This window comes from Anser brachyrhynchus (assembly GCF_964034855.1).
Source record: "Anser brachyrhynchus genome assembly, chromosome: 1".
In the NCBI taxonomy this organism is placed as follows: Eukaryota; Metazoa; Chordata; class Aves; order Anseriformes; family Anatidae; genus Anser; species Anser brachyrhynchus.
The window spans coordinates 38,737,002-38,762,058 of NC_137694.1; the positions used below are offsets into that span (position 1 = coordinate 38,737,002).

The window sequence follows — 25,057 nt, forward strand, 5'->3', positions numbered from 1 at the left end:
GTGGTGCCTGGAAGGGGGGAAAAAATGGTTTTAATGGAAATACCTGGCAGTATGCATTATTTCTAAATTATTTCTCTGTCTTTCTCCTCTGTGCTAGTTGTTGCAAGTTAAAGAAAGTCTGTCTTTATACATTCCAAGTCATAGATTTTTTTTTATTGACATGTGATGTACTGTTGCAGTTTTTATTGTGCAGATATTTTAGGGAGTTTCTGAAACTTGATGATTGAAAAAGAGGGGGTTTTCATTTGCTTTATTGGCAAAAGAATGTACTATTGCAAACTTTCGGAGCAAGGTAACATGATATCTTTGCGTCTTTAACCTTTTGTTCTTTCTTTTAAATTTTAGATGCTGGCATCACCATCAACATCAGGTCAGCTGTCTCAGTTTGGGGCAAGTTTATACGGGCAACAAAGTAAGAACTATTTTTATTGATTTTATTAGATGTTCTAGTTTCACGCTCTTTGGATAGACAACTCTTAGCTCTTTGGGCTTTTTTGGTGATTGTAAAGACTATGTCTGCTTGAGTGTCTGTGATTTTTGGTTATTTATTTATTTTTGGAAGATGCATTTTTGCATTATTATCCATTTGCAGTGTTTAGTATGCAACGTGTCATGTATTGACACTGTATAGCTGTTAAATATCCAAATACAGTAATCCTATTAAGAATGTCTGTGATTTAACTGGCTCTGAAAAAAAAAAGACGGAAGGCGAGCTGGGCCAAAATGAGCCTACTTCAGAAAAACACCTAAGGAATAGAAGGAAACAAATTCTAACTGATATTTTATGCTCTGCAGGAGCAAATTAAGTCTTGTCTATATGTTTGACAGCTCACATTTAGCAAAGAATTATGCCAGTAAGATTTGTTTCCTTCTGTTCCATTTTTTTCCATCTATTGAAGATTTTTTTTCCTGTATCTGCCAGTCTTGTGTACACTGTTGCTGCTGAAGGTACACAGAGAATTAGTCACAGTGTGCAGTGCTAGATCTGACCTAAGTGCCAGAGTTAAGAACTGAACCTCCCTGTAGTTGAGAGAGGCACATGCAGAGAGTGACTCAGAGCACCTGAGTTAGATAGAGTTACACAAGTAAAACAGGTTTGTGAACATCTTTCATCACTGTGCTTTTGAATGTTTGCAGCTTTCTAGCCAAGTGCTTCCCACTCAGATACTAAGGAAAAGTGTCTTCAGGATATTTTAGAGTGTGGAATTTTTTAATCAGGACAAACTAAAAGCTTTGTCTCTTAAGTGCATGACCTAAGGTAAAAGTTTTATTTAGGCTTTCTTCAAATAGTTTAAAAATTATAGTGATTTTTTGACTGTCTCAGTGGCTGTTGATGGGTGACCACGTTATACCAAGTGGTTTTTGATTATGCTACTGAGACCTTACATGGTCAGTTTCTGGCCAGTCTGAGAGTCAGGTTTGGATCTTGGCTTGGGTCCTGAACGTGGCATTGCTAAACCTTTCAGGCTCAGCTGTTTAAAGATCCTGAAGTAGTGATTTATTCTGTTTGTCACTGTTATTTGTTGATTATTTTTAAGGGCAACTTATTTTTTTTTCATGAAACTTGGCCGTTCAGCCAGTTGTATGTTCTTTCTAGGACTTAATCTCACGTGTAGACATGCATGGCTGAAAATTAGAAAGTAAATATTGTCAGGGTTCAGTTTCTTCCAAGTACTGGGAAAGAAGGGGGAGTAAATGCTTATGATTAAATATTTTGGGGAAAAACAAAGCTGCTGATGTCCATATGCTTTTAGATTGGTAGCTGTCAATTTAGCACAATATCAACTTAAAGAGTTAAGTTAAACTTATTTTCTAAGCACAAAACAAGCCACTTCATTGATAAGTCTGTGATGTAGCTCATGTAGATCTCTTGTCTCAGTTTAAAAAATGTAGAAAAAGGAAGCATAAGGAAGATTTTTTTGTAATGGTGAATATTTCAACTGCCCTTACTTGCCAGCCGTAAAAATATAGTAACAGTATTATCCATAAAAAAAATAAGTCTGATCCAAAACAAGCCAACAACAAGAAATAACGTTATTAGTGAAAAACTGGCTTTGTTGGAGTGAATGCTTACACAAAATTAACCTAAATGCAGTAATCATGTTTTTCAGCGTATTGTGTCTAGTTTCGAAGAATGTTTTTTCTTTACCATTTTATTTTTAAAATTCCACCTAACCGTTAATTAGTGTGAAATATTATTTATAATACGCTCATTGAAATTATTCTGATGCAGCAAATTGCCAAAATATTTACAGCGAGCACCTTGATATAATCAGCAATTAATGAAGTCTTGCGAGGCTTGTTACAGTGAGTCACGCTACCTCTTAGTCTGAACGTATAGAGAGAAATTCGTGGTATCAGGATTCCTCATTGCACGCTTCTCGGGCTGTGAATTGTAGGGTAAAACTGGGCAGGCAGTGCCGCAAGGATGGGAGCTGAACAACCAGGGGGTTCCTTCAGACCGTGTCCGTACCAATAACCTGAGCGTATGCTCTGTCCGCTCTTTGCTTTCCTCGTACTTCATCATGTCGTATGCTGGCATATTCAGCTCTTCTGAAGGGGTGATCTATCATCAGAGAGTGCTGATTCCTCCTAATTTTTCTTTCCTTTTGTCTACTACATAAGGTTTTGAATTCCGAGCCTACCTCAGCAGCTTTATGCTAAAGTGATAGGTCTGTTATTTATAGCTCTCACGTTTTATATGCAAGTGTCTCTCTGCTGATATGTTCCACTAAATGGCTTTTTCTTGTCTTTAGACATCACTCTGAAACTTCATGAATACAGAAAAGCAATGTGAGGGCAATGACAAACTTCATGAAGTTTTCTGACATTTTGAGACAGAGCAGCCAACTGGCTACTTTTTGTTGTTCTGAGTTAAGGAGATTTACATATATATATGGATATATTACATATATATATATATTTAATAAAGTGCTAACTTTATTTTATTGCACCGAAGTCCTTGTGTAGAAAATACTCCTGATCACAATGTTTAAAAAACAGAAAAAAAAACAAAAAGTTTCCTGAAAGGTTGATTTTGTTGTCCTGAAAGCAGTGTCACCAAAAATTTGAAGTTTTATTTTTTTTATTATAGATTTGCATGATTTACATAATTTTTAACTAGATAGAGCAGCGTTCTAAGTACTGGCTAAATATATAACAGTTTATTCAAATGTAATTAACCTATTCCTTCCATGAGATACGAATTTTATCGAAAAGCTGCTTTTTTAAATGTGATATGTAGATCTCCATGTCCTCATCAACAAGATCAAAATTCACCCTGTTCTCTTCAGTATACCTCTCAGAGGCAACAAAATGTTGTTGTGACTCAGAGGCTGAAATTGCTCAAGTTTAACAAAAATGGGGCTATCTGTGAGATAACTGGGCTTCTACTATGCAAAGAAGGACTTAGCTTTTACACTGCACTTTCCTTCGGTCTTTGCACTTTTTTTTGGTTGTCAGCATAAATTGTTTCCACCCACACCTACCTGATGGCTAAGACTTTGTTCCGGATTGCTATATATCTCCCCCCCCTCTGAATTTTTTTTCAATAGGTGCACTAGGCCTTCCAATGAGGGGAATGAGCAACAATACCCCTCAGTTAAATCGCAGCTTATCACAAGGCACTCAGTTACCGAGCCACGTAACGCCAACAACAGGGGTACCAACAATGTCACTTCACACGCCTCCATCTCCGAGCAGGTATTTATTGATAGCCAATGTTTCTGCAATTGTGTCTTTCTGCAGAGCACTTATTAAATGTTCTGCATATTGTGCCTCAGCTACTTTAGTCTGATTAAATAAAAATATATAGTTTTTATTGACCACTGTCTGTGTTAGGTAAGTAATACTGTAAAACAGTAAGATAAGGCTTACTGTAAAACAGTATTTTGTTTTGTATGTAAAGGACAATTTGCTGGCAGATCCTGCTTCAGAATGTAAGAGACTTTTTTTTTGGCTCTTCTGGTAAATGAATGGTTAAAATTTTTATATGGATGTCGTACATTGTATGAAAATATTAAGGTAGTAGGTCTGAAGCGCTCTTTAAAACAGAGCTGTAACACCTTTTCAAATGCATAATACTTAAGTATTTATCTAAACCTGACTGAGGACTTGATTAGTACACAATGGGTCATCTGGTGTTTCTGAAGAAATCCCAAACTACGTTAATTATAGAGAGTAATCCAAACACGCTGTGTTGATCTAAGCATAAATTAAGTTGCAACAGCTCGAAGTCCATCCTACGTTAGTAATTTAAATGAGTAACCAAATACTATTGTATAGATTCATCTCTATGGATGGTTTTTCTCTTTCAGGGGGATATTGCCTATGAATCCTAGGAATATGATGAACCACTCCCAGGTTGGTCAGGGCATTGGAATTCCCAGCAGGACAAACAGCATGAGCAGTTCAGGGTTAGGCAGCCCCAACAGAAGCTCTCCAAGCATAATATGTATGCCAAAGCAGCAACCCTCTCGACAACCTTTTACTGTGAACAGGTAAGGCTGTTTGGTCAGACCATCCCTGTACAGCCATGGATGGACATCCTCATCCTTTAGCGCTCCTCTCAAAGTCTGATCTTTATCCATTAGAAGAAAACCTGAAAGTGCTGCTTTGTGTGTTCCAGTCTCTCAGTAGTAAGCTTTGAAGCTGCTTTTAATACTCATACAGGCTTTTTGAGGCCTTTCAGCTAAATTCTGCTTCTGACTTTTGAATTTCTACTACTACTTATGTAAAATATGTGATGTTTCTATTGTGTTCCTGAGATTGTTCTGGAAACACCCTGATTTTTGTGTATATAACTCCATTTTAAGACTATTCGTCTATGAGTTTGGGAAGAAGTAAGGCAAGATGTAATACAGAATAACTGCTTAACAATAACAATAATAGTTATTCTCGAAGAATAGTTAACTGATTAGGACACAATAGGGACATTGTGTTTTACTTTTTTGAATTCTGGAATAATATGGAGAGCAGTGGTTTACCACTCATTTAAGGATTTGGTGTTCATTTGCTGCTAGGAGTTTCTCAATCTTTTTTTCTATCTTTGGGCAAGATTCTGGCATCAGAAATCATTGGGCTTTAATTACATTTTGTTGGTATGTTTATGCTTAGTTTATATTGATTACATTGTAGTAAAAAGTGTGTTGATTGTAATTACATAGCGTGTAGTCAAAGCTTCGCACAACTGACCATTTTCCAGGCTTCATTCCCCAGCCTCGTGATCCCTGTGCTCCCAGTTTCTTCCTTTTTCTAACTTTAGGCCCTACCTGGGGGACTGACTGCTACACTGCGCACAAATACGCTCATTACACTCAGATGCTACCTCTTACCCAATCTAGAATTTTACAAAACAGATGAAGAAAAATGAATGTCACAATTATCTGAAACTTGGTCAGTCCGTTTAGTTCTGGAGCTTTGCATTATGATACAGGCATTAAATAAAACTTCTCTTAATCAAAGTAATAGAGGTTTGGTGGTAGTAGTTTGTGTTCTTGGAGTGTGAGAAGACTTTGTATTTTGCCTTTTCTTTTCTATGAAGTGGCAGCAAGCAAAGGAAATGATAATTTAAAAAGATAATTTTATATTTTAAGTATTTTTGAAACCTGAGCATCACAAAAGTTTGAAATGGTAATATATTTGAAAACTCTACATGAAGAGCATAATGAATTTGGAGATTGATATGTATGTATAGGAAGTACTTGTTTAAATAACAACCAGCTGTAGGACAAAGATAATGAAATTCCAGTGTGTAGGAGCATTTGAATTAAAATCCTCATCTTTTACGGTTTGCACTGTAAAGTTCATGTTAATGATGCTACAGTTTTTACAAGTTGAGAAGGACATATCACTGGAACAATGACAAGTTCTTATTCCACGGTTAATTAGTCTGCAAGTGTTGTAATAGTATATATCCAATTGTTAATTTGATTAAATGGTGAAATGATACTTGGAGGGGAAAGAAAGTTTGTTCCCTTGTGAGAGGTGCACAAGTTATGTGACTTCCATGAAGTGTTTTGTGAATTAATGCCTTAGTTGGAGCAATGAATGTTTTTAATACTTCGAACACATAAAATACTTCACTTTCCCATTCTTAGTTACATCAGTAAAAGAGATGTTGGAAGCTGAGATGATGCTGGTTAACAAACAGTTTGCAAATAATTGTAGGGAAGTACACGTCTTGTGGCCTAACCCCTTTCTTATCCTTGAAATTCTTGACCTGGTTATTTCTAATTGCCTTAAAAACAAACAAACCTTGTATTAGAAACATTGTCTGTCATCAAGCTAGATTATATGCCCCTCAAGATCAAATTGTGTCCAGTTGGTGCTCTCACCAGATCTAGGATTCACAGAGGATACCAGAAATGTATTGCTTCCAGTGCATGAAATGTCAAAGATCTGGACGTCCTTCAAATGCACCATCTTGCTGGAGCAAAGCAGGATAGGACCATTCCTGACTAACCATTCCCTTTCTTGATGTCTCAGTCCAAATTGAAGCATTTAGGGTTATTGCAAATTGAAATTAAATTCAGATTTGGAATTGTGAAAAAGTCATATAGATAAAATTTCCACTAGGAAAACATTTGGCACTTTTATGCACAGAAACTTCTAACATATCAACTTGCGTCCTGTAACAAGGAGAAGTGAGTGTTAGGGTTTCCCATAGGGCAGAAATTCCGAATTTCACTCAGTTCTGGGCTGCCTTGTAGCTTCTCGACATCTTCAGCTTGCACAGGATGGAGCAGATTGTTTGTCAGACTACAGCAGCCCTATCTAATTCTTAGATGTCTTCAGACATTTCTGCTTGACTGTGTGAAACTTTATTTTAACCGGTGTCCTTGTGTGACAGAGACCATACTGATGTTCCTGATAATGCTGTATGTACATCATGATGATTGCACATAATAACTTCCCAGTTTTTAATTGAGTCTTTACGAACTTGATCGCTTCTGTTATTCAGCTTACCACCTGCAAATGTCTGACTTTTATGTCTGACTTTAGTCTGACTTTTTGCTATTTTATTTCCTGCTGTTTAATTTTTCAGTATGAAATTCTTGAGTAATGATCACGTTTGTCGGTTGACAGATATCTAAAATATTGTGACTATTAAAAAAATCAAGTTTTGAAGTCATTCCAGTTGTCTTGATTCAGCAGTGCTTGCTCAGAATTTTCAAAAGTATAAAGGAAAGTAATTAAAAATTGAGTTTAGGCTAATGTGTGTTGCTTAAGCTGAAATAAATTAAGTGTCTTAGGCTTTTTTCCATAATGCCTTCAGCTGGGAATTAGGAAGCCTCAATACCCTTTTCTCTGACTTCTTGGATTTTTTTTTTTCACAGTATGTCTGGATTTGGGATGAACAGAAATCAGGCGTTTGGAATGAATAACTCCTTATCAAGTAACATTTTTAATGGAACAGGTGAGTTTACTCATATTTATGCTGATTTTGAAGTACAGTAGAAAGATTTATTTTTTATTGGGTAAGGCTGGTTGGAAATACTTGGAGTGCAGTTGTTGCACAGAAGCGCTGCCCTTAGAAAATAACTCTACATGATCTTCAGCAGAGTCTGTAACCCTGACGTTAATGTGGGAAAAGTATTTTGTTATTTTAGTTTGAAGATTCAGTGGAGATATAAGTGTATTAATGGTTGGTTTGTTTTTTCCCATGGCATAACATAACATGAGAGCAGTGTTATGACACCCAGTGTTACTACGTCATGACAAGGGATTGTGAGCAGAATACTCACTGTACCTCATGTGACTATAAGTTATACCTGGTTGGTTAGAAATGCAAAATAAAGTATGGAATTGGAAAGGAAATCAGAGAAGAAAAGATTTACGTTCCTACGAAAGCGTTACAGAGGATAAACACAGCAGGACAGTGTTTTTAGAGACCTCAAACTCCTTTTGAGCAGCTGCTTTATGAAGCGATCCTTTCAATCTGTTGTTTCAGTTGTGATTTCTCCCAGGGAGTTATTTCCTCACCTGACTTTAATGAGTCGAGAGAGGGAGATGTTCCTGCTCGATGGTGCCATAGGCTTGTGGGTGCTGCGGTTTGTTGGTGGCCACCTGCCCGGCGGTGCTGCTGATGTCACAGCACGGAAGGCTCGGCCAAGGGGTTTGGTGTCCCCGGCACCTTGTGACATCTCCACGGAGCTGCGCTGCTCACCTTGCCCATGTCATGTTTTCGCCGCCGATTAAAAAACGTTCCCGTGTTACTTGTCCTGCGTTGGCACTGCACCTGCTTGAGCTTTATCTTGTCTTACCTTTCCTAAGGAAAATAGAGCTCCTTGATGCTGTTGCTGATATGGGTTGTTATCTTCTCTGAAATCTTGCCTTGACAGCTCCTTCCTTTTTAAATAGGCTACCTGTCCTAGTACTGTAGTTTTGCTAGTCTGCCTGGATTTTACTCGTGCAGTGTTTAATTCAAAATGAGCAAACCTTGTTACTAAATCCTACTGACACGATATTGTTTAAAGAAAAACTTGATGCTCTTTAACCTAGTCCCGTAACACAGAAGTTGTATTTATTTGTGATAATTATAGTAAGAAAAAAAGGTGAATTTGAAAGAAGAAAATATATCTAACATTTATATTGCGTATAATGAAGTCCTTGAGTAAAAAAAAAAATGGAAATTTAAAATGCCTGCTTTTTTTATAGATGGAAGTGAAAATGTGACAGGACTGGACCTCTCAGATTTTCCAGCGCTAGCAGACAGAAACAGAAGGGAAGGAAGTGGCAATCCAACTCCATTAATAAACCCTTTAGCTGGAAGGGCTCCCTATGGTAAGGTTATATATTTGAAAACTCTTTGAATGAAATACGTATTTGCTTGTTTCAACTTCTGTGGTTCTTAAGACAATGGGTAGCCTTTTGTAAAATGCCAGCTTCTGATTTTTTTTTTTTTGAAATAAACTGTCCATATATCTCCATGACTGGAGATTTCCCTCAGGTTTTTTAAGTATTAGGACTTACTTGTTTTAGATTCACCACCAATAGAGGCTGCTGGGGTTTTCAGTCTGTGTGATAACTCTGAAGCTGCTCAACCTCAAGAAATGTCTTAAGCAGGAGGTTGTCTTCTAGTTGCATGCATACAAAACCTGTTGAATTCTGAATAGTACATTTTAGAAATAATATTTAATTATTAGAGATGTTTTTGTAGCAGTTATAAGCATACCATTTATTTTCACTGTTTATTGATAGTACTTGCTGTAGCACTGTTCACTGTCACTCTTATGATGAGGATCAGATTTCAAAAAAAAATAGCCTGTAAGCATCAACTGTTATCAGTCAGATTCCAAATCTGTGTCTTATATAACTCTTGCTGAACAGCTTAAAAAATAATAAAAGGAAAAACTTAAGGGTGGATACAAATCTTGCTATTTGGGTCTGGAAAAAATTTAGGTAAGTTTAGCATGAAGGACAAAACTTTTTTTTGTTACTGCTTTAGTAGACTTTGTCATGCATGTTGCATCAGCTGCTCTGAAAAGTTGCATTTATAACTTATTTTCGTGACACTTGTCAAATTTCCAACTAAAAATACCTTAGTCTTTTCCAACTAAAAAAAGCTAGTGTTTTTCGGAGATAGCTCCAGTTTTAATTGGAGAGAAATAATAGATACTGCATTATCAGGAGAAAGTAGCCTCATGGATTGGGTGTAACCAAGGCCCTCCGCTTAAGATAGCTGTGAGAAACAGCTAAACAAGTTAAACTGAAGTGCTCCTAAACACAGGCAAAAGTCACTCCCCCAAATAAAGGCACTGGAAAGTCATACTGAGAGTGGAGAGCTAATACGGCCTGTAGCTTACACAAGATTTTCCCGTTCCTCAAGAGAAGCCTCTACTTGGAAAACTGATGGAAAGTAGGAGAGAGGTCCGCACAAATGTACTTGCAGCATTGGTCTCGGGTTTAACATTTAGCAGCATTGCTGCATAAAAAAAATAAATTAACCACTTGCTCCTCTGCTTACAGCATTTCCCCATTTTGGTGCTAGCATACCTGTTTGCGTGACTGTGTGGTGAACCAGGCAATTAATGGCTGTCTGAAAAGTTATCTTCAGCGTCTGCTAACTTCAGGGGATAGGTATCATGGTAGAAACAGTTGAGACACAGGGATGTGAGATGCACTGGATGCTGTCTCCACCAACAGAAAGTGGACAGTGCTTTTGGTTGTGGTGAAGAAAAAGGTTTGAAACTCTGAGCAGAGGCTCAGAGTCATGCTTATCTTATTTAAGAAAACAAGCCTTCAAACGGTTTTTACATAGAAGGAAAAAATGCAATACAGTGAATTCATTATTCTGTTCACCCATTGGAAGAAATCATAGTAACTCTGGATGAAAAGGGGTTACAGCAGAAACAACGTTAACTCTGTTTTTTCTTAAAGGAGCTTTGACCTTTAACTTAAGAATACTAGACAAAGTCATACATATTGTCAGCTGCTGAACCATTTTAGATCTTACACATCAATTAAGAGATATTGAAAAATAGGCCCTGGACTTCCCTCTGCCATCTCTTACTTGTCATGTAGTTTGCAAACAAGTCACTGTATCACTTATCTCAGCAGAGAGTATTTGCCCTTGGGTGCCTGGCGTGGGTTGGTTGGTTGGTTTGGTTTTGAACTGGCATAGGAAAAATGTTGCTTTTCAGTAGTCGGAATCCATGTTCCAATGTGACTGGCCTACTTTTTTTAAATTAGGGTCAGAGCACTGAGAGTTGCAGGCTAAATGCTTTCAGTTTTCATACTGAAAGCAGGAGTCGTTCTTATGTCACAGGCAAGTATTTCATTGGTGATATGTTCTGTTGCAAGTTAGCTGGGCATCTTCTTAAGAATACCTGCTTCTAAAGAGATTATGCTAGGAAATTCTACATACAATTAGGGGATGGAGGAAAAATGTACAATCACGAAAGCAGTACATCCTTCCTTCATCAGTAGATTTCCTTAAACACCACTATAATAATGCCTGTAAAGATTTTTTAATTATTTAGATATGCGAAATAGGTGCTTTTTGTGGTAAAAGTTTTGGGCTTCGTTCTTAAAGCAGTGAATTTGTCTATGAATTTAACCCAGAGTGTTTCTCAGCTCACACTTAAATAGAGGCTTTAGTCTAATCTGTGTGGATGTTTTAAACGAATATGCTTTGTTTTGTTTTACCCGTTTTCTCTGAAAGTCGTTTCTGCTGTACAACATGCACATAATGAAAATGCGCAGTAAGCAAGATCAACAGCAGAAAATTCTTTTCTTAGCAGTCATTTAATGTTATTCCTGCTTTCATTTTGATGATAGTTGGAATGGTAACAAAACCAGCAAGTGAGCAGTCCCAGGACTTTTCAATACACAATGAAGATTTTCCAGCATTACCAGGCTCCAGCTACAAAGACCCAACATCAAGTAATGATGATAATAAATCTGTAAGTAAGGCATGAAGCTGCTTTTATTTCAAGTGTTCATACTTTTCTTGATGGCTATATTACAAAAGGCGCAGTGGAATATATTTATAAGATTTTCAACTTTGCTCCTCTAAATTAATGAGAAATCTTAAATAAGCAGGTTTTCATCTGTGGCCATGTAAATGGTATTTCTCAGGAAGCTCTTTTGTTCCAGCAGTCACTGTAACCTTGCTTTCTTAATTTCGTAAGAGTTCTGTGTATCCTTTTGTATTTGGAGTGGGGCTGGGCAGGGAGGAACTTGCAAGAATACTTCAAACTTTTTTTCAGTAACTGACTATTTTTTTCTTTTAAGTTGTGCAGTTCATAACTTCCTTTTCTACCAATTCCAGCTCATTTTTCACCGTTGATGCCTCTCATCAGTAGTAATAATTTACACATTATAACATCTTTTTTCAAAGCTGTCAAATCCTTTAAATATTAGGTGTTACCATATCGAGTCAAGGTAGAAGTCTTGATGGGAAAATTGAAAGCACAGGGAATAAGCTCTCTTAATAGAGACCACTGCATTCGTGGGTATGTTGTAGACTAGTTGGATACATTATATCTTAAATATTGTTGTAATTACTATGTTGTTTTCACTGTGTACTCTGAAAGATGTGTAATAAATTGTTTTTTTAATTACAAATGAAAGGTAAATATACTAAAATTTGGGTGGCAGAGAACAGTGTTCTACAGAATTTAACAAAATGTTCCAATTTACAATTGTTTTATCATTTATAATTGCAAAAATATGTTAATCGGGGGTGCCAAAAGTACTGACAAGTAGATATTGTATGCGACTACAAACTCATGTGGAAACTGAAAAATACGACTTCAGAAAAGGTGGGGGCCAGGTGGGAAGCCTAGCCCCCAAACTTTGTCGCCAGTTTTATGGTGTGGAAAATGTTCTGATACACTTAAGAGTTGAATACAGTAAGGAGAGAGGGAGTAGATGTGATTGCATCGTGTTACTGCAGAGTTGTTTTAAAGAATATTAAAGAATAAGAAATAACGGTTATGGAAAATACTTTTTTGTCAGTATACGAGCTCCTGGAGAGCAGGGAGAGTTTTCCTGCCAGACATAGTGTTTACATCTCTTTCTTGATAGTTGCAAAGGTGCCAACTCTATGTTTGCACCTGAAATTGGCTTGAGTTACTGTCTATTGCTACATCATGGAGTGTTATGGACTGCAGGAGCAAGGCTATTGGAAAAATATATGATGTGATGAGTCCAAAATACTTGCTAACCACAGGCACTTGGGATATCCATTGTGTATTCAAACACAGGTGTAAAATATTTTCTTAGCCTTTTAGACTGCAAGCTATAGGCTCATTAATAGCTCTTTTTGAATGGGAGGTATATTTTAGGAAGCGTTGAATATTACATAAGGTTTGTCAGCAGAACACAGGAGTTTCAGCTTTGTTCCATTTTAGTGCCTAGTATATTAGAGTGACCTGATGTACTGTTCAGAGCTCCTGACCGAAAGATACGGTTAACCAGTCTTTCCATTTTGGATTGTTTCCATCATACCAACTCTACAAATTATTTTTAATAGAATTTGAATACATCAGGCAAAACATCATCCAGCACAGATGGGCCCAAGTTTCCTGGAGATAAAAGTTCAACTACGCAAAACAACAACCAGCAGAAAAAAGGGATCCAGGTGTTACCTGACGGTACGTATTGTTCCACTTTGTCCTCTTCAAAGGTTTTGGCAATCCTTTAGAACATCATGTTGATCTCTCCACTTCTTGAAAGGAGAAAATTAATCTGTTCTTCTTGCCCAGGTCGGGTTACCAACATTCCTCAAGGGATGGTGACGGACCAGTTTGGAATGATTGGCTTGTTAACATTCATCAGGGCAGCAGAGACAGATCCAGGAATGGTACATCTTGCATTAGGAAGTGATTTAACAACACTAGGTCTCAATCTCAACTCTCCTGAGTAAGTTTCTGGTTTTTAGTACTGTCTTCAGTTTTGTTTTTATTATGCTGTCATTCATAATAATAGGCTCACTTAGCTCACATAAGTATCAAACCCACAAGATATTTTGCCAAATAAAATTTGAAAATGTAATGGCAGTAAAATAAAACTTTCATAAACAAGTGAATTGTGCTTCAAGGCATACTGAGATCTTGTTCTGCAAGCTTTCAATAAACCTAGTGGCTTTGTTTATTCTCTTAACTCCTTCAGGACTTTCTTCAAGGAATTGACAGTGTATTGTTAATAAATTTCATGTATACATTATTTTTCAAATAATAATATTCCTTGAGGATATCTGCATTTAGATGTCATTAATTTGGGGGTAAATATTAGTACATTTACAGTGTTTACTCTGCACCAAAGATGAAAATGTAGTGCTACAGTTAACTTCTAGTCATTCAGTTCACCTAAGTTTAGTCATCCAGGCTTCCTTTAGAGGCAGTGGAGAGAAAAGCAATTGGTGACTGCACAATGGTAAGAGAAGTTCTTAAGATAGTAAGGTGAATCACCAGCCCAGAGTGCTTCTTTTTCTCTACCTGTTACAGAAGGAACTTAGATGATCAGTTTGGGGAAAAATGCCTGTCTTGGGGACTGCAGTTATGTGAGATAAATTGAATTTCTGGTACCCTTTCAGCTGAGAATGTCCTATCATGACTCTTTTAGAGTCTTGAAGAATCTTACACCTTGCTCTTTGAGGGAGGGTCTGAGGGAGACTATAGGCTGCTGGTTTATTTTAATCTGTGAAGATACAAGTGGTAGGAAGCACACCTAGTGTTTACTATATCCTTTGCTAAAATCTTTCCGTATCCTGATTTACTGTGTTAAATTACATAAATGTTTTTTTTTTCATTCTTTTGGCAAAGAAAAAGCAGAACTCAGTCACTTACCTTACTTTCATGGCAGTGCAGCTACAGACTTTCACTGAGATTGTATTTGTGCAGTTGCACAAATTGTGTGGGTAAAAAAAAACAAAAACAAGATACTTAGTAGCCTTGGATAAAGAGTTGTGATGTTTTATTTCAGCTGAGATTGTCATAGTATTAGGCTTTTTGGCAGTGTAGTATATGCATCTTAAGGTTTCTGTATAATATATATAAACAAAGGCCAAACAGCATACATACGCAGTTTCTGTGTTTCATAAATTTATGCACAGCTGCACCCTGAATATGTGAGTTTAGGGAAGATATGAATGGGGATATCAAGGTGAGAGGGAAGTCACAGGAGAAATGGCTCCTGATCTTTGCTATCTTGAAATTATTGGTGTTAAATTACATATTTCTTTCTAGGGGTGTAACTTTTAGAAATGATAATTTCTAGAAAATCTTCCTATGGTGTTTGCATCAAAATTAGTCAAATTGTCATGTCATTGGCACTTATAAAAAATATTTCAAAACCACCTCCCAGACTCAACCTTCGGGTACAATTGTATGTAGTTAGTTGCAGAATGCATTACATTAACATAGTAGCTTCTTCACTTGTGTTAGCCTCACAGCTCCCTTCTCCATTGAATCTAGCAGTTTCCCACTCCCATCCCTTTTTTCCACAACATGATGAGAATGCATAAAGAACAATTAAACTGACCATGGCTTGCTTCTTTTCCGTAGTAATTTCAGAATTTTCAGCATTCACTGTGAGATGGGTCACCCAAATCTGCCTGATACTAAAGTCATTTGCTGTTCTCATCACAGATTGCTAAAACGTAATTTGAGGAAAATCAGCTGAAAATGAAATTCCTTTGCTCATGAAACAACTAAAAGTACATCTGTGTCTGAATTCTTGAGCTTCTGTCTCACTGTTCCTTAACACAGGTGAAATCTGGTTACACAGCTACTTTTGCCAGGTATCAGCATGCAGAAGTAGTAGGGATAGTATTTCTGGCTATATTATTTGATATTTTACACAATGCTATGTGTTAAGCTTTATTTTAGGCATTGAAACTAAGCTTAACCTACCTATTGGAAAGTCTGTGTAAAACTAGTGCCTCACTGCAGAGGAATACTAAACCTACTTTGGGATGACTTGTAGCTGTGCTATACAGTTCCTGAGGACAGCATACAAATTATTAGTGTGTGTACACAAAACAGTATGTATACATGGCATGCTGCTGCTTTTCTTTAGCTGGTGTGTGTTAAATAGCAGAATTTTTAAAAGCTTCTAACATTTCATTACAATATATAGGATATTTATGATGTTGAATAGAGGGATACATTTAGTATTTAATCCAGACAGTTCTGTATCATAAAGTTGGTTTTAAATCATACTACCGAAAAGTTTTGTGGAAAGCCTGTGCAGTCCTTAGTGCCTGGCCTGCTGCCTTGTCTTATGTTAGACATCCTTTGCTTGGTTAACAAATCGTCGTTTGAAAAACTAAAAGCATTACATGTTTTTTGGATTTTTTTTCTGCCTTATGAGGTACTTCTGATGTTAAAGACACCTATACCACTTAAACACTTAGCACAATAAATGTGCTTTTAGAAACACAATTTTTGAATTCTGTGTATGTTTTTATTTGAATTAACCCCTGTAACTCCTAGTTTTATAAATGTTTTCTGTACAGGTAGGTTAACACTCATTTCAGTTGTTGAACAAATGATTATGTGTTGCCTGTGCAGTTCTAATTTCTTTAAGAGAAATGCTTTTCATTCCTTAAGATAAATTAATATTCTGCATGAACAAAAATGAAAATACAAATGGCAGTATTTCATTTAATTCTTTAGAGATCATGTAGTAGTTCACTCATTTTCAGAAGCACTCTAAAATGTTAATCAAGTAGGTTGTATGCTGTCCAATACCTCCTTGAAAAACGTTAAATTAGTAGAATTTTATTTGTGTCACAGAGGAAACGCTATGCACAGACCCTACAGTTTTTATTGTATTAAGAAGTGCAGTTTGAGTCTGTAAAAATCCTGCATTCTTTACCCTAGGAAATGAGATCTCTAGGGCATGCATGATGTGATGGAGCTACAGGAAACTCCTCTTCTTGGGCAGTGCCTATCTAGGCTTTCAGCAGAATATTTTAGTTATTTCCAACATCTGCAAGTTTTGCTACTGAAGTCTTCCTTCAGACTCTGTAGCACAAGCTTTTGCTAACACTAAGATTAGTTAACCTAGAACCAGACTGACACGATTTTATCAGTGTAATTTTTGGCCCATATAGCTCAGCTGGGAGTTGGTTGCGTTCTGGTAGTTTTGTAGGCTTCAGCTATTTTGTAGCAACTATTAAACCTTTGACAAAAAGGAAGCAAAGATTTAATAGAGCATACCATACACAAGTTTCATTTCCACAACATGAAATAATAGCCTGTTGTTGTGGATAAGTGAAAGTACATTGTAGCTACCTGCCAAAAGTGTATTCTACTTGGTCCTTTTTTCTGTCCTTTACCTGTTAAATGGAAAACTCATTCCTTGGTACATCAGTCATTGTAGTAGAGTTAGCAGATTCATACTATTCTCTTTATTGAACTAATGACTTTGACACGTTAGCAAAATCTACTCAAAAGCAAAATATAAGTCTTAAACTTATTTTAATATTGTGCTGGGGTTCAGTGTATTTGTAGTCAGAGAAATAAATGAACTGTTCCTGATCAAGTTAAAACAGCACGTAAAATTGGATCCCTAAAAAGGGTTGAGATCCCTGGCACTTAAGTTGGAAAGATAAGTAAGGAATGATAGATTAGGAAGGAGATCTTGGCCCTGTAGATTCCTAAGGAAGTTTAAATGCAACCTTTCTTTGCATATTAGAAAGAAAACAAATAAACATAACTATTTTAGGAAAATGGGCTGGAAATTTCCCCCTCTCCTTCCTTCTCATCCCAGGTGTAGTGATGTTGGTTGTGTGGTATGTTTATTACAGTAAAAAAAAAAATTATTATAAATTCATATTTTTCTTTTTCTTCAGAAATCTTTATCCCAAATTTGCATCACCCTGGGCATCATCACCTTGTCGACCTCAAGACATAGGTAAGAGAGAAATGACTATTCAGTTCAATATTAATATTTGCAAATTATATTCATTTACATGTCTTAATAGTTGCATCAATTCCGATTCTCTTTTAGACTTCCATGTTCCATCTGAATACTTAACTAACATTCACATTAGGGATAAGGTGAGTACGTGTGTGTGTGTGTGTGCATATTTTTTGTTTGTTTATTACCAGTAATTTTCTGAATTTTCTTTCAGATAGGTAATGTTCTTCAAAATCAGTGCATTTTATGGATGTTCTCAATCTTTTTAAGATCAGTGATGTGTTAACTAGCTAATTATATGTATCATGTACCCATTCCACCGTAGAAAAAGGAAGGGAAAATAAAACTGAGAATGGGCATGCTTAGTTAACAAATGCATTATGTTTTTACAAGTATTTCCTTCATGCAAAAAAAAAAAGTTGTTATAATCCATATACTGTATTAATATTCAAATGCCATATTAAATTGAGACATTTCTTCTTGAGATAAGATCAGAATTATGATTCAAGATATTCTTACATTTATCTGTTGCTTCCCATGTATATTTGAACAGGAATTTTTGTTAGGTATGTTTTCTTTGAAGTACTGTAGTTCCTTAAGAAGGATTATTGTGAAATATGGTAAGAAATTGTAGTAGAGTTACTTTATACAGTGTGAAGTGAGCAAATACATTCAAATGGTTTAAAAAAATAAGAATAAAAAAGTAGATGATGGACACAGGTACAGGGATAAAATTCTATTTTGCTGATTCATTGATTCTATTTATTTTCCTACTGTATCCCCTTATTTGGAAAGGTTAACAAAGTGAAGAAGAAATGATTGTTCTAATAATTGCTACTCTTGCTGGGTTAGATTATCATTTGCAACACACTTAGGATGGAAGCACGTTCTGGATGTATCCTTGTGTTATTTAAGTGGGATAGTATGTCTTAAAACATTTATCTGTTGTGATTTTTCATCCTCATTTTCTTCAATCTTTTGCAGCTGGCTGCAATAAAACTTGGCCGATATGGAGAAGATCTCCTGTTTTATCTCTATTACATGAATGGAGGAGATGTATTACAGCTATTAGCAGCAGTAGAGCTGTACGTTCAAACTATTTTGTCAGTCTTATATGATTTTAATCTATTGCAGTAATGAAGTAGTACATGTAATAAAAAAGAAGACATTGAAAACAGAAGCTTAGACAGTCTAAAGCTGGAAACCTTTTTTAAAATACCTCCTCCAACGTTGGTTTCATTTTGTACCTTTTTTTCATTTGTATAGCGGAAATCAAATGTCTATCTCATACATTTGGTATTCTTATAAAACAATGTGGAAAAGTGGTAATGCAGATGCCACTAGTTGTTAAACATGGAAATTAACTATCTTTAGCAAAATGAAAATCAATAAGTTAGCATTAAAAGAGTTTGTTGCTTGAACATCTTGAAGTTTCATGTGTGATTAGGTTGGCATGTAATAATTGTATGGAAGAGGTGTGAGATTGCAGGTATAATGATATCTTAGAAATATTGGTTTGGTTTTAAATGCATTGTATAATTTTGATTTAAACTTAAAAAAAAAAAAGTAGTTTATGAAGTCAAATTGAAGTAACTAACACTAAATAATATTTTTTGCTTCCTATTGAAAATGAAAGATTTAACCGAGATTGGAGATACCACAAAGAAGAACGAGTATGGATCACCAGGGCACCCGGCATGGAGCCAACAATGAAAACCAATACATACGAGAGGGGAACATATTACTTCTTTGACTGTCTTAACTGGAGGAAAGTAGCTAAGGTACCTCTTTTCCCTTGTGAGGATATTTTAAGTCTCTCAACCATGTATTTTTAGAAGGACAGAAACCCAAGCTCCTCCCAAAAGTCTTTTTTTTTTTAACCTCCTGTCATCCTCCTATCGTTTAAGTTCATTATCGTAATTTCTGAAGTGTGCAAGGACAAAGATCGCCTAAAAAGAATGTCTTGATTGTAGAAAAGGAGGAGCTTCTCTCCATTTCCTGATTTCTTTGGGAAGTACAAGGAGCTAGAACTTGTCATTTTCATTGTAAATTATGTTGAGATTGAAAGCTTTGTTTTTCCAAGTACAAAATTATAGAATATAAAGGATTACGTGGCATTTTAGAAATTGTGCATGCAAATAAATATTTTATTATTTTTCTTTAGAAAATTGGACAGAAAGCTACCACATCATGCTTTGGAATTAAAAATATATGTTTGAGATGGGAGGAGGGTTTTTTGTTTGTTTGTTTTTCAGATATTGTCTATCCTTGAGCATAATGTAGGGCTTTGGTGCTCTGTTGTTTGAACATCCAAGTATTTTGAAATCACTTCTTTTAGAGAGGAGGTATATTTTCATGGTTCTTTTCTGTATTCTAGGCCAAGAGGCATTAAAAAAAACACTAAAGAACAACGGTCTTCCCCCTTTTCCACTTGTGATAATTTGTTTCTTTCTGATCATGAATATTGTCCGTAATGTTCACCATTTACTTTCATTTTATGGAATTGTGCTTCATTTTATCCACCCTTCCCCAAAGATAATTCATTTTCAGTATCTTAATATCTTCAAACTTCTAAAGCAATCTTGTACAGTGTCTTTTCGTTGCTGGATCATGATTTTTGTGATTTCTTTACCCCACGAAAGCAAATATTTTTCTAATGAAGATATGTGCCAAAACATTTTTTGAGTGATCAGGAGTATTGTCATTCACTAACCAGACTAAATTATTCTTGAAACCTTGAAATCAACAGATGGGATTCCTACATGTTGGAACTATGCATTGTGGTTCTGCATGTTTAGGTCTTTTTTAAATTGAAATCTTTTCACTTGGAGCCTATCTTCTGCATTGCTCTCTGATAAAGCATTTCATTTCTGTAATCAAGTTGCATCTACAAGCTTTGAGATGATGAAATATTCCATTGAATTGTTTGTGTGTTGGTTGATGTGTTTTAAAACGTCAGCTTTAAATTGAAGGGGTTAGTCTTGAGTATTCCTGTTTCATTAAGTGCATTAAATGTCTTCCTACACAGTATATTGAAGTTTGCTATCATCTAGGGATTAACTAGATAGGATGTTTTTGGTTTTTTTTCACCCAAGAAATTGTTAGCCTGTGCAACCCCTTGAGAAATTTACTTTTTAGTTGTCTCAAATGATACGGAGAGCTCTTCAATCCATTTGCACGTGTGACTTGTTGCCTTTGCTACTTCTCCAGTGGTCATAACAAAGCTAAGATTTTTCAATGGAAGGTTTTAATAGCAAACTTTGCTTATGTAACTTTTTGGGGGTATGTGCAAGGTAATTCCAAGACCTTTAAGCTCACCTCAAAGAAGAACGCAAACAAAGGCAAAATTTTAATTTCTTTTTGAATTATTTATTTGTTGTTTGGAATACCTTAAGTAAAACTTAGGTTTCCCAAGGCACTGTTTAAAGCTATTTTATTATTACTTAAGATCTTCAGAGAGGAAGTCATTACTTTTTGAAAGAATAGATTTCTTCTTTGAGTCAACTTAATATGTTCCGTTTATTAACGAACAATAAGAGTCTCATGTAGGTACCTACACAGAGGATCAGACTGAGTTTTTACCATGTGTGGAAACAAAAAATGTCTTTTATTAGAGGGAAGTGGTGCCCATTGTATAAGGATAGTAACCCCTTCTTTCTCTACCTGTAGCAAACCTACCAAGGTGCTACTTGATGCTTAAGCACTACTTTTGAAGACGGTATTTTCTGTATTTGGATTTGTAAGAGCTGCCCTGAAATTCAGCATCCAGTGCTTGAGTTGTTCATTGGCCTTCTGCATCTCTTCCTCTGCTAAAAAGTCAAGCTTACTTCATATAGTAGGCGTTCATGGAGGTAGTGGTGAAAGAGATACACAAAACACTGCTGTTCTCTAAATGATTCTGCCCGAGATCTATACAGATTCTCTTCTCTTTATTTTCCATGCTGAAAATAGTTTCCCTAACATTAAAAAACAACTGATAGCTAGTAAGGGGAGGGATATAATTTTCTAGTCTTTTACCTGCTGCAGTAAGCTAACAGGAACCGTGATTTCATTCCAATATCCATATCAATTCCAGTATCTTTTCTTCTATGCTTGCACATTTCTTAATACAAAAGTAGGAAATGGAATATTATTTTGTATTTTCAATTATAGTTTGGTGCAAAGTGCACCAGGCGAGTTGAGTATTGATCGTAGGAAGCTAGAAGAGGATTTGAGGAAAAATTCATATGTCGTTACGTGGAAAAAGAATCACCTGCTGGAAGTAATTTTGTGAGACTTCTATCTATGATAAGGAAATAAGAACTTCTATAAATGTATGTCAAGTGTGTTCTTGGCATTCTGTGGTAATGATGATACCTCTGATAATAATTTCTCGAGTTGACATTTCGTAAGAGGAGTAATACAAGAGTGGCAATATTTGATGACCTTTAAAGCGAAGGGAAATATGGTGAAGTAATTTTTTCTAACAAACACAGGAGTATTAATGTTTCAGGAAATTAAAAATATAAGAAGCTGGGAAAAAAGAGAATTCTGATAAATTGCAGTTTTTTACTGTAACAGCTATATTATTAGTGAGTACTGGGAATATCCGTTCCTTAGAAGGCCATAATAGTAACTGCTCTTTTAGTGGTTTAATTAGTGCTCTTTTGAAGCAGTCAGACAAAAATGATTTCTGGTAAATTACTCTCTCTTATTTATATGTGCAAATTAAATTATTTTTCAAGGTGCTTTGTCAATTCATCTGCTGTTTAATGTATATGCTCAAATATAGGGCAACAGATTTTAATGTGCTTTGCAGAAGCTACACTGCAATTATTAGCTTATGTATTTATCTACAAATTAATAACATTTAATTTTTAAAGTTATACTGCATTACAATTGATACAGTGAAATGTAACTGTTTACTCTGGATAATATTACTAAATCTTACAGCTAAGTTTGTAAAATGCAAAAAACGTAATTTAGCAGGTTGTGAAAACCAACCTAGATACTGTCAAAACAAAGCCCAATAAAGTAGACTGCATAACTTCTTTCAAGAAAACAAATTTTTATTAAAGAATAGGCTCTGTTTTCTATTCCTACTTCTATTCGATTTCCTAAAAGAAGGAAATGCAGCAAAATAGCGGAGTATTGAGACAGTTCCTAAACTGTTAGATTTTAATTAATTCCACATTGATACGTGGTTTTACTTGTGAATGACAATTAACTTCAAATTCACCTTAAATGCCAAACAAAACCCAGGAAAATGCTGACTACAGATATGTCTCTGTATATGGTTTTTCATCCTAGGGCATGTGGAAAGTACAATATGGTTAAAGACACTTTGATTTTTCACTGAGGATTTGGCTTTGTAGTTTGCTGCTGTTGAGGAGACATGAAAGACACTCAAATGAGAGAGGAAGGGAAGTGGATATGAGACCAAAAATGCCTTCTACAATTGCACATTTACTGAAATCCTGATTTAAATTGTCTGAAGTATGAACTGTCTGGAGTTTCTCCTTTGAAAAGTAAGGAGAATTAATCCTGGTTAAAGAGAAAAAAAAATCTAAAACCTACTTTCGTTTTGTATTTATGAAGTGTGGAGTTCTTTATGGGGGAGAAGGTTAAATTTCCAAGTGTTTATTTGCTTGTAAGGGTTGCTGCCTGTATTAAATTACTTTCTATCATTTTAAGATCAATATTAATTTACATATTTTTATAATTGCTAGAAAGTTAAATTTGTTCTTCTAATAGAAATGTGCCATAGCATTTTAATTTAGTCCCTAATTTAACCTTGGGTCTTTGCATCCATCCTTAATTCAGTAGAAATGCTGCTTTTTTGGTCCCATTTGAAATTTCAGCAATCTCCTTTGATGGATTACACAGTCCAGAATATTTTGTCTGGACACTCAGACACTTCCTATTCAGCAAACCTTATTTTGATTTACTCTATTAATGCTATGGATCACCTTAACCAATTCTCTTCTATCTTTAGTATTCTTACCTATTATTGTTTGTATATGTGCAGGCTGATGTAACTTTGCCATCAAAATAAGTTTTCGGAATGACACGAGAAGTGATTGATTTCATTGCATAGAACAATTTATTATTTAGTGTTGCACATGTGCTCTAAGTTTCCACACACTTACTAGTCATTATTCTTGGTTAATAAAAGGTATTTAATTTTTAATAATTGCTTCCATACGGAAAATAAAACAATTTAGCAAATGTTTGTCAATGGATAAGTGGCATTTCTACACCTCATTTGTATCTGTTTATATTCAAAAATATCAGTGCTGCTGTTCACATCCTAAACTATAGTGGCCCCTGGGATCAAAAGTAAAGCATAAAGTACATGTAATATAAATATTTTTCTATATGTAATAAATAATTGCCTTTTAGTTTTCAACAAATTTTGGTGAATGAGTTCTTTTTTTGATATTGTCAGATAAAACTTCAGGTATTCTTAAACACTGCTGGATATTGGGCTTCAGCACTGCTGACGCAGGGATATAAATCAAAAGGCTCTTTCAAGCCTTTTACTTTAAAAAATCAATGGCAGTTTGAAGTATCAACTCGTACTTCTAAAGCAACTTTGGTAGCTCAAGCTACCGAGCATTTCCTTCAGACACACACCTCACTCAGAGCAGCTACTGCCGACAGTGGCATGCAACCCCAGTAAGTTTGGAAATCCCCTTTTTTAGGTAATTGGTACTGTCTTACCAGTTTAAGTAGCTGTTTTCCATGTGTAATTTCAAGGGTGTTTCAGAGCCTGTGGAGGTTCAGGTAACCGATATGCGCTTTTATCATTAACCTTTTCTTTTATTTACAATTCTGATAAACAATTCCCCAACAGCTGACGGTAGATTGATAGTAATCTGCAGACCCTTCCATGGTTATGTGCACAGTGAAAACTTTGAAGCCAGGAATGGGAGAGAAGTTTGCGAGGTATTTTTCTATTTATAAAATTACATCAGATTTACTGAAGACCGACCCAACGTAAACCAGCTTTTGGCACCAAAATACCTGCATAGATTTGTACACCTCGATCTTGCCTCTGACAAAAGGAGAGAACAGGCATTTCTTCAGTACCAGTACGTGTATGGCTTTGTACAAGAGGAGAACATACACCAACAGATGCGTGGTGTTGATCAGGATTGCCAAAAGCAATTGACTTGTATGCGTAACTTGAAGGCTACACAGGGTGTAGTGCAAAAAATAAGGAAAGAAAAAAACGGCTGGAGCAGACAGCAGAGAAGCAAACACAAGGTAGACATGCAATGCGTCAGTGCAGATGGCTATAACCTCACATAAGCTGTGCTAAGATTTTCCAGGTTTAGGTACAATATTCTCTGGGGAATACAGACTTACTGAATTCGTAACATTTTTCCCTAATTTATTTCATTACCATGGTCAATGTACCTTTTGTGCTAGATAGACCTTGTTTTTGCAAGAGAGATCTGGGAGCTGGTTTTCCTAGATGTTAATTCTGATCTTAAATTGACTTTTTCTTTAGTTTGTCTACCTGTAAAAACTAAAATACTACACTATTTAATCACTTGAGGGAGAGTTCTAAAGTGATCTGTTCGCTACTCTTAGTGTTTCTACTGGTGCATAAAAGGAGTGGGATAAGTTTTCTCTGTAGATACAGATGATGACCTGCTGAGGTTCACCATGCAGTTAGACAGAATAAATGACTATGTGT

The 25,057-nt window shown here is 35.8% G+C and overlaps 1 protein-coding gene across 5 annotated transcripts in view; it reads left to right on the forward strand.

Annotated features, from left to right (window-relative positions):
- CNOT2 (CCR4-NOT transcription complex subunit 2) overlaps positions 1-25,057 on the forward strand; it is a 92,915-nt gene that overhangs the window by 65,506 nt on the left and 2,352 nt on the right. For 4 of the 5 annotated variants that reach the window (XM_080576933.1, XM_080576934.1, XM_080576935.1 and 1 more), the window contains 12 exons: positions 346-412; positions 3,555-3,702; positions 4,317-4,499; positions 7,338-7,417; positions 8,659-8,784; positions 11,281-11,405; positions 12,980-13,100; positions 13,212-13,368; positions 17,306-17,367; positions 17,464-17,513; positions 18,358-18,458; positions 19,010-19,154. In XM_080576933.1, the coding sequence (XP_080433059.1) occupies positions 346-412; positions 3,555-3,702; positions 4,317-4,499; positions 7,338-7,417; positions 8,659-8,784; positions 11,281-11,405; positions 12,980-13,100; positions 13,212-13,368; positions 17,306-17,367; positions 17,464-17,513; positions 18,358-18,458; positions 19,010-19,154 (1,365 nt within the window). Of the gene's footprint in view, positions 1-345; positions 413-3,554; positions 3,703-4,316; positions 4,500-7,337; positions 7,418-8,658; positions 8,785-11,280; positions 11,406-12,979; positions 13,101-13,211; positions 13,369-17,305; positions 17,368-17,463; positions 17,514-18,357; positions 18,459-19,009; positions 19,155-22,662; positions 22,830-25,057 lie in introns of those variants that run through there. The other variant, XM_080576936.1, reaches the window with a different exon arrangement.